Source organism: Megalobrama amblycephala, linkage group LG2, assembly GCF_018812025.1.
Source record: "Megalobrama amblycephala isolate DHTTF-2021 linkage group LG2, ASM1881202v1, whole genome shotgun sequence".
NCBI lineage: Eukaryota > Metazoa > Chordata > Actinopteri > Cypriniformes > Xenocyprididae > Megalobrama > Megalobrama amblycephala.
Genome location: NC_063045.1, coordinates 19363524 through 19373025, shown reverse-complemented (window position 1 = coordinate 19373025; position 9502 = coordinate 19363524). Strand labels below are relative to the sequence as shown.

The following is a 9502-nucleotide window of genomic DNA, read 5'->3' as shown; positions in this document are numbered from 1 at the left end:
GTTTTCTTGTTGATTTTTTTTATTTTTTTTTTATTAGTTGTTTCTTGTACCATTCAGATTTTAACAGAAAAAAATATCTCAAATTAGATGACAAAAACTACAATATAACCATGAATTTTTGGTTTTGATTTGGTAAGTTTTACTATTTGAAAGATTTAAATATCTTTTGACCATAATGCAGCAACATAGTGTCGGCCCAGATCCGGCCCACATCTGGTCAGCATGTAAATCCACATGTTGACCAGATGTGGGCCGGATCTGGGCCACACTATGTTGCTGTTTGGGCAACTACAATAAAAGTTTTGTGTATATTTAAACATGAATGCCATTAAGTGAATTATACAAAAAAGCACTGGGAATTTTTGCTCTTGTCACTCCACTTCTGTGTTCTGAGCAAGTGGTAGACTCATTATAAACAAAATGTTATCATGGTCCTGCTGATTTAAGAACACCAGGGGTCTCATTTATAAAATATACATACTCACAAATTTGATCTTGGTGTGTATACTCTAAAAACCACGCCAACGTTCATGTTTATAAAAACGGACTGCATCCAAAACCACATACTTCTATAGAGACAGAGTGATTTAGGCCACGCCCACACCAGGAACAATCCAACCCTCTCCATTGACTTTGTATTGCGTGAAGCTGCCTCATCATTTCTAACAAGAGACAGAACAATGCCTAAAAGCTGCTGTATGACATGGTGTATAGCAAACAAGCTAAAAAAAAAAAAAAAAAACAGAACTAAGTTTTAAGCTACCAAACTGTAAAAGCCAGCCTTTAAGGAGACAAAGGTGGATACAGGCAATAATACATGACGCATCAGCAGGAAGAATGGGTAAATTGTGGGATCCTGACACTCAGTATGCCTCAGAATATGCTTTGTGTGCAGTAAACATTTTGTCACTGCCAAGTCAAATATCCAAATGTCAGTTTTATATATTATATTATCTATCGCCGATTACGTTCCCCTCCAGTGGGCATAGTACTCTGACACATTGCGCTCTGTCTCAATTGCCTGTATCCACTTTTGTGTCCTTAAATGCTCGTTTTTTGGGGGGGTCGACTTATGAAAATTTTTGGGTTTTTTAGCTTGTTTGCTGTACACCGTCACACAGCAGCTTTTAGACATTGTTCTGATTTTTATTATAAGTCAGAAATGACAAGGCAGCTTCACGCAAAACAATGGAGAGGATTGGTCAAAATTGTTACGAGTTTATAACTCACACTTCTGACTTCTGACATTTCTCGCAATTGTGTTTATATCTCAGTTCTTATTCTCAGAATTGCATGAAACAAACTTGTAATTGCCAGTTATGAAGTCAAAATTGCATAAAAACCCAATTATATTTTTTATTTAGTGGTGGAAACGAGCTTGACTTTCCTCAGAATTGCGAGTTTATTTCTCACAACTCAACTCGTAGAATTGTGAGTTGTTTATATTCCACAATGTAAACTTGCAATTGTGAGAAAAAAAGCCAGAATTGTGAGACAAAAAGTCCCAATTATCTTTATTTTTTATTTAATGGCAGAAACAAGCTTCCATACTGGAGCACTCTGCAGGTATTAGATAAAGGATTTGGACGTTAAGTGGTACTCTTTTATGTTAATGACATTAAGGGGCATTTACAGGGCGGATCGTTTACGATTTATAAATCATATTAGAGAAATGAGGCCCCAGCATATTGATATTGCTTAACACTGCATGAAAATGTAATAACCAGATATATGAATCAATTTCACAGAAAGACGGCTGGACCATCTCAGTACCAACTTTAGTTCATTTGCACCTTTAACATTGTTTAAAAAAAAAAAAAAAAAAAAAAAAAAAAAAAAAAAGTGTGCACAATTTTATGGTGAGGGTCAAATTGGCTCCAATTGGACTAATGCAATACACCAAAAAAAAAAAAAAAAAAAAAAAAACTTTAAAATTAATATTTTGAATGCATTACAAAAACATTTTATAAACTATTTACCATTAATTTTTAAACTCTTCCAATAAAAGCATCTTCCAAATGCATAAATGCAAGTACCCTCATAGCAGGGTTGCCAGGTTTGCATAAAGCCAATCCATTTGCTTTTCCGCAGAAAACTGTAGACTTGGCAACACCGCTTCAGAACTTTCTGAACCGCAAATCGTTAGCCTCATAGCATAATTGCCTAAGTATCATTTGAAAATGAATGACTTAGGCAATTATGCTATGAGGCTAACGAAATACAAAAATTGTGCGCACATACCAGTGCCAACACTTTGCAGGAATGTTCCTGACCCTAAATTATGTCAGTTTTCACTAGCCACACCAGAAATGCAAAGATAATGCCAAACATGACTAAAAAGGACCACACAACATCACTATGTAGGTTCTCAAAGTTGAGATTTATTAGCAAACCTTTAACAAAGGCAATTTCTTGGAAAGCATCACAATAAAAAGTGGGGAAAAAAAGAAAAAAAAACATTTGGTCTCTAAAAGTCATAAGCAAAACTAAAAGTGTACCATTCGGCACAAATACAAATATGTAACTTGACAAATTATTTGGAAAGCATAGTGAGTGGGGTGGAGGGAATCAATTGTGGAAGGCAAAAGATGACGATTATGCATTTCTGTCAATCCTGACGTCAATCTCTCGCCCATTTAGCCGGTAGCCGTTCATAGTACGACAGGCTCGCTCTGCAGTCTCAGGACTATCAAAGCGCACCACACCACAGCCCTTGGATTTACCGTTCTCCATCTTTATGTCCGCATACTGCACAATGCCTGTTAGAAAAACACACGATTATTTAATTAACGATTAATGAAATGAGAAACATCAATGCAGAAAATTGATGGGTTTGCTAAACACAGAGAAAAAAAGTCTCACCACATGAATTGAAAGTGTCCTTCAACATCTTCCAGGTGAAGTCAAAGGGCAGCTGTAAAAATAGACAATTACATTATAAATGGGAGGGGGATTATACGTATATACACAAACATTATTTGAAAATGTTTTTATAGTCTTATCAAATTCTAACTCTACAACTGAAAGAACTCTTCTGCTGATGTTACAAAGGCTGTGTGGGCCAATATAGCCAATATCAACTTTGGGCTTTTTAATCAAATCCCGATGGATAAACCGTGAAATAACAGTTTGTAATTAAAGATATTAATAAAGAAATGCAGGAAAGCAAGATCAAAAGCTTACATTTCTGACAAAAATCTGGCAGCCCTTCCTGGCATTGGCTCCACCAGCCCCTGGCCCTCCTTGTCCAGACCCACTGAAAGGAGTGCCAAAGTTGCCACGGTCCATATCAGCAGGTCTGTCAAACTGACCACCGACACCACCAGAGCCCATACGATCCATGCTGGTACCCATGCGATCAAGGCCCGAGGAGGGAAAGCGGTCCATGCCACCGGAGCCCATGCGGTCGAAGTTTGAACCCATTCGGTCGAGGCCCGCATTCATCCTGTCCATGCCCATAGGAGAAGCAAAGTCCATTCCGCCACTCATACGATCCATGCTGGACGGGCCCAAGCGATCAAACCCACCAGGGCCCATGCGGTCCACACTGGAGCTCATGCGGTCAAGGCCTGATCCCAGCCGATCCATACTGGGCCCTAGCCGGTCAAGCCCTGAACCCATTCTGTCAAAGCCAGTTCCCAACCTGTCCAGATCAGACATGCGGTCCATGCGATCCATTCCCATTCGGTCTAGTCCTCCCATGCGGTCCATGCCACCACCAAGCCGGTCCATGCCAGAATTCATACGATCCATTCCCATGGTGTTTCCTGGCAATCAATTTAAAAAAAATAAAACACCGAATATAAAACTAACATCTTAAATAAAATTATCGTTTAATAAATGTAAATGAGGAAAGATTAAGCGTTAAGCACTAACCCATTCCACGGTCAAAAGAGTCTCCAAAGTTGCTACGTGACATTCCCATGTCATTACGGCCACCAAATTCTCTATCAAAGCCACCACCAATTCCACGATCCATATCTGCTATTAAAATAAAAATAAAAAAAAATAAAAAAAATAAAAAAAAGTTTCAAACTTAAAACTGAACAGCAAACAAGATTTTAAAAATTAAAAATACATAAAGTAACTTAACACATTTACCATTCATTCTTCCCATTCCAGAGGGTCCAAAACGATCCATGTTGTTCATACCTCCTCCAAAATTATCAATCCCTGAAATATAACATTTTAATTACATTTTCATACTATATAAACTATGCAACGAAAAAAAAAAAAAAAAAAAAAAAAAAAAAAAAAAAAAAACATAGAATTCACAGTTCTTAGTACATAAAATAAGCTGCGACTTAATTGAAAAATATACATGTAAAAACATTGAAGATAATTCAGTACTCTTCTTCTCACGAGTTACTGCACAGGTAGTGTGTAGTTGCAGTTTGGATACCACCCATTCAAATGGACCGACCACCTTTGAACTAAGGCATACAAATCAGAACCCTACAGGTTTCTTCCAGATCCATAAAAGTGTCCAAATCAGGCAAAAAAAAAAAAAAAAAAAAAAAAAAAAAGGCTGATGAGATGTCCTGAGAAACACATACCTCCCACTCTACCCATGCCACCAAAGCCCATTCCATCCATTCCTATGGAGAAAATTAATTCATGGAGAGGGGTGGGGAATGATGGTCAGTGTGTACAAGCAAAAACAATCCAAAAAGTTCAACAGGAAACAAGCTTTTACCTCCTGGGCCCATGTTGCCCATTCCACCCCGGTTGAGCTGGGTAGCATCAATGGGTTGACCGCCGGGTCCCAGACCAAGGCCGACACCGCTCAGACCACCTGCATGAGATTGTGGGAATTGGTTTAGAGGGGAAAAGAAAAGAAAAAAAAAAAAAAAAACTAGACATCTGTTCAGATGGCAAACATGCATATGAAGTCATCACTTACGGGGAAGTGCTGGAGGACGATCTGGGGGCGCAAAGTCACCTTTGGGAAGGGATTTCTCATCCTGAAAAGACAATGACCGGTGTGAAGGGGCAGATCTAAATGAGCTTACGTTGGCAATATGATTGTATCGCTAAACGTATGTGATTACTCACCAGTTTGACGTGCATGACCCTGTTGAAGAGGAGCTGTCCATTGAACATGGCTAACATCCATTAAGGAAAACTTTAAGCATTGCACATTTTATATTGCACATTAAAATAACCTAAATTCCAACCAGTACCACATATCAAAAGCTACTGTGAAGGATACAGACTGCTTGAACGGCCTCAATGGGCATTTCAAACGTAACCGTTCCCATGCCTCTGCTTTTTCCGTCCTTATCCTCCAGGATATCAGCACGCACAACCGCTCCAGCCATTCCAAACACCTCTTTGAGCTTCTTCCAGCCAACCTTGTAGTCCAGCTGTGTAGACAGATGCCATATGTATAGTCAGGGGTCACGTTTCAAAACTTGAAGTTTGGTTACACAGTGAATTCAAAGTCTTACATTAGCCACAAAAATGGTGCTTCCAATTTTTCCAGACTGGAGTCCATGGATAATCTCATTGGGAATGTTGGGGTTGTTCATGAGACTGGGAGGGATGTTGACCATTGGAGGAGCACCAGGCCCTGGACCCATCCCCATCCCCATGCCTCCACCCATGCCGCCTCCCATGCCGCCTCCCATTCCTCCACCCATGCCTGGGGGTCCGCCGCCACCACCACCACCCCCATGAGCCCGATTAGCTTCACGCTGGGCAATCACTCCATCTGGATCCTAAGAGAGAAACAAAGACAGATTATTTATAGTTGGGCTAAAGAATCGACAATAATAAAAATGCACAGAGAAATTTAATGTCACCAAAAAGACTGGAAATGGATCCTTTTAGCTACATTCTCCAAGTTTTATCTACAAGATGCACTCACCTCTTTGACCTTGAGAGGACGGCCATTCATGACATGTTTGTTGACTTTCTCTACAGCCTTTTTCATGAGTTCTTCAGTTCTGAACTCAACCACACTTTAAGAAGGGGGAAAAAAAAACAAAACAAAAAAAAAAAAGTGTTAACAAGAGTTGTGAAAAAGCAGAACTGACACATGAGAAATGATCAATGGGCTGAATGATACTTACGCACAACCCTTTGTTCAGTCAGCACACCAGCCAGGATGAACAAACAAATAATACAGGAATGAGAGAGACAATTAGAAAAAAAGCCACAAGACATCATTGACAACTGACTCAGGAAACATTTTTAAAAAAATTCAGGCACACTAAATTGATAAAAAAAAAAAAAATTCATATAATACTTCTCTGTGGTGTTCACTTAGTGAAAAACAGTTACATTTAGCGCATAATTACATCCAAACTCAAAATGGCTGACAGGATTAATTGACGACCAGAATACACAACCGGCCTTCAGTTCTAATTACACATTCAAGCTCCATTTCTGTTGTTATCTCACTAGAGTCGCTCAACAAATCATTGACGCCATGTTATCCTTGTTTAGTTACTGAACACCACCTGAAGTCCAAAATGAGACTCGCAGTGCAATAAAGCTACCTCTAAATCAAACGAAAACCAGAATTACTATATAACTGGTTCCACTCAGAACCGCAGTCGGCGTCCATTTTTGTTCGAATGCCACCCAAGACAACACATTTTGAACTCTCAACCCAGTCCTGAACATCCCACATTAAAATCTAAGAGTACATGTAAGAACTCAAGCGGACAAAGGGAGGTTCGTCTCTTGCACTTACCCTTGATTTGCCTTCTCCGTCCATTAAGTGTTCCACGTACGTTACCTCACCCACTACAAATCAGATTCCAGACGACACACACCAAGGGGAGAGAAGCCGAGAGAACAATTGGGGTTTAGAGCAGACACAAACGGGGGGACGGTGAGAGTGAGCTCGGCCTGCGAGTCCAGAGCCTCCTCCCCCAGCACCTCAGCAGCACAAATTCTGGTACAGGTCTACAAGAAGCAAGCTGTAAATGGTTTTAAGATAAACTTCTTAAGCTGTCCTTGCTGGGATCCTCAACATCCAAGACTGACCAAAAAGATTTGACCTCCCGAGCCATCGAAAATTGGATGGATTGCCAACTATGGCCTTTGTTGGACGTCAATGAAAACGTCTGTTAATGTTAACACGTCTTCGGCTACCTCCAAAACATTCAACACACCTAAACCGTGTCGATAAGTCAAAAAAAAAAAAAGTAACTAAAAAAAATAGCTAAACCTAGATAATAAAATAAATGTTTTAAAATTACAGAAACTGGAACCTCATCCACCTGGAACCAACTTGGCTTCCCAACTAAACAATTGACATTGAGACTCTTGAATTTATTCGATTAGCCAAACCAGCTCCAACAAGTCCCGTTGGATGAACACTCAAGAATAGGATTAGATGCTGACTTTGCATCCGATGAGACTGCAAACCCAAACAAGGTCTAGTCTGTTTGTCAAAAACTACAATCGAAGAACCACCTGGCATTTCTCCAGCAAGAATGTCTGTCCATAAGATAAAACAAGGACCAGCTTAAGAAGCTGCTTTACTCTGTAGACCTGTACCCCCAGAAATCAATCACACATCCATTTTTTTAAGGGCACAATAATGAAGATCTGCTGCAACAACATTCACTCTGGCAAACCTAAAAAAGAAAATGCAATTTAATTCTACAAGCAACAGTTTCCACATGAAATTCCCCATGCGTAAGAATCATTAGGCATGGAGGGGGTACTACACATGGATTGGGAAAAATGTGACCACTCATGGGTTGTTCTGAAATACTATCCAACAGGTTAGGGTGAAATCTACACACTTTCTCCAAAGCCAAAGAGACCGATTGATGGCATCAGATTCATATGAATGGATTATACTCGGTTCTAAATGTATGTGTATTTCGCACATAAGTTTAAAAGTGCCATCCAGCCACATTAGCAATCTTGAATAATTTAACATTTTCCACAACAGCCTTTTTCCTTCAAGACACTTTTCGAACAGCCTTTTTTTTTCCAAGACCACTTCCCCATGATGGGATGTTTATCCTCTGACCTAAAGCAACTGTGTAGGTGGCCACCTTCAAAACCCCCAAAACTAAAGAAGATCCTAACCTAACCTAGGACATACAACCAAACAGCACAAAACCTTACCTTTCTCCTTCATGAGATCTTTTAGTGTTTGCCATTTAACATCATAGGGAATGTTGCTGACAAACACACGATATCTTTTATTGGGGTTTCCGTAAGGTTCAAATCGTCCCCCGCCACCACGCTTCTGGGGCCTCTCCTTTCTGGACTCATGGTTGGACTTGCCGTTCACTGAATTTCTGTACGGGAAGAAAAATGTGCAAATCAATAACGTTCTCAACCAACAACAACAACAAGAGGAGATAAAACTACATTTTATGTGAGTAGATACAATTTTTTTATTTGTGTTCTATGGAGTTTTAATTTTTCCACCCTAAAGTTTAAAGACTAAATTTGTGACATGGTTTCTATGTTCTAGAAATAAAATGTATTTAAAGTGTAACATTTTGCCTAAATTAAGCAATCTAGCTAGTTTGAGACAAAATATATATAATATTTTTTTTACTCATTTTTTATTTCCTAACAACCTGGGTAGGTTTGAGTTCGCAGTTAGAGATAGGTGAAATTGTTAGAAACCGTAATAACACATAAAATCTAAATGTACCATCAATTTAATGAATATTAAATGTTTTTTTAAAAGTAAAAAACACTTTAAGTGAAGGGTTTCTGTTAATGTGCTTAAAAAACAATTCATCATATCTAACGAGGGCAACAAACTGAACAGACATGCAACTAATTTAGGCCAAGCAGCAAACAAAGGAGACTCATCTTGTGCTCGTTTCTCACAAAAAGTCTTTCATAAGTCGCTACATGCTTTATTTCGTGAATAAAACACGTTTCACATTGCATGAGGTTTCCTTAGCTCGATTCCTGCCGTTGTGAAATCAACGACTCTTTGTTTCAGCAGAATATGAACCAACCAAACGAGTTTATCCTTAATGAATAAACGCTGATATTTTACCGCAACTAAACTACTATGATTATGAATTTTATTACTATTATTTTTAAAAATGCACCATGCATCTACTACTTTTTTAAATATTAGCAAAATATGGAGGGGAAAAAACAAGGAGTTGTCGCGTTACCCTTGGCCTGGTTTCTCTGGTGAAGCCTCAGTCGACATTTTGCCTTCAGATGTTCGCCGTTTTCCTTCTTTTTCAGATTAAGCTGCTCTAAACCACTCAAGCTAGGTCTAGATAATGATAAACGCTAATTTTAAATCTTAAAAACAATGCTCCGTCGTGTTGCTGTCCCGGTGAGGTGTCGCCACTACCGCAGAAAGTGTTGAGACGCTATTTGAGTCCTTCACCTGGTGAAATGGCGGCGATGCAGAGGGAGCGAAGTTGATATTGGAGGCGAAGAGAGGCATGATGGGAAATAACGTGTGACGCGTTCTAGTTTAAAACTCTCTGAACGGTCCTAGTTGTTGTCATAACCATCATATTATGACATTAATAGGCTTATTTCTATT

At 39.2% G+C, this 9502-nt stretch overlaps 1 protein-coding gene across 5 annotated transcripts; it reads right to left on the bottom strand.

Annotated features, from left to right (window-relative positions):
- Positions 1-2361: 2361 nt before the first annotated feature.
- On the bottom strand, positions 2362-9380 carry hnrnpm (heterogeneous nuclear ribonucleoprotein M). 5 transcript variants are annotated; one of them, XM_048165038.1, is made up of 16 exons: positions 9117-9380; positions 8095-8270; positions 6701-6753; positions 6075-6082; positions 5870-5963; positions 5451-5720; positions 5213-5366; positions 5056-5105; positions 4904-4964; positions 4697-4795; positions 4557-4598; positions 4102-4173; positions 3877-3984; positions 3184-3767; positions 2863-2914; positions 2362-2759 (listed from the first exon to the last, which is right to left on the bottom strand). In XM_048165038.1, exons 1-16 carry the CDS (start codon positions 9152-9154, stop codon positions 2596-2598), a joined length of 2025 nt encoding a protein of 674 aa, XP_048020995.1. In that variant the 5' UTR covers positions 9155-9380; the 3' UTR covers positions 2362-2595. The 5 variants fall into 5 exon arrangements, with proteins under 5 accessions (XP_048020995.1, XP_048021004.1, XP_048021009.1 ...); XM_048165047.1 differs by having other exon boundaries at positions 3877-3981; XM_048165052.1 differs by lacking the exon at positions 4557-4598.
- Positions 9381-9502: the final 122 nt, after the last annotated feature.

Bases quoted from the DNA above. Each gene is read 5' to 3' on its own strand.
- hnrnpm (XM_048165038.1), bottom strand. From the start codon at position 9,154: ATGTCGACTGAGGCTTCACCAGAGAAACCAGGCCAAGG. The intron at 4,965-5,055 runs GTGAGTAATCAC...TTGTCTTTTCAG, and splicing joins GGGTCATGCACGTCAAACTG to GATGAGAAATCCCTTCCCAA. The intron at 3,768-3,876 runs GTTAGTGCTTAA...ATTGATTGCCAG, and splicing joins CTCTTTTGACCGTGGAATGG to GAAACACCATGGGAATGGAT.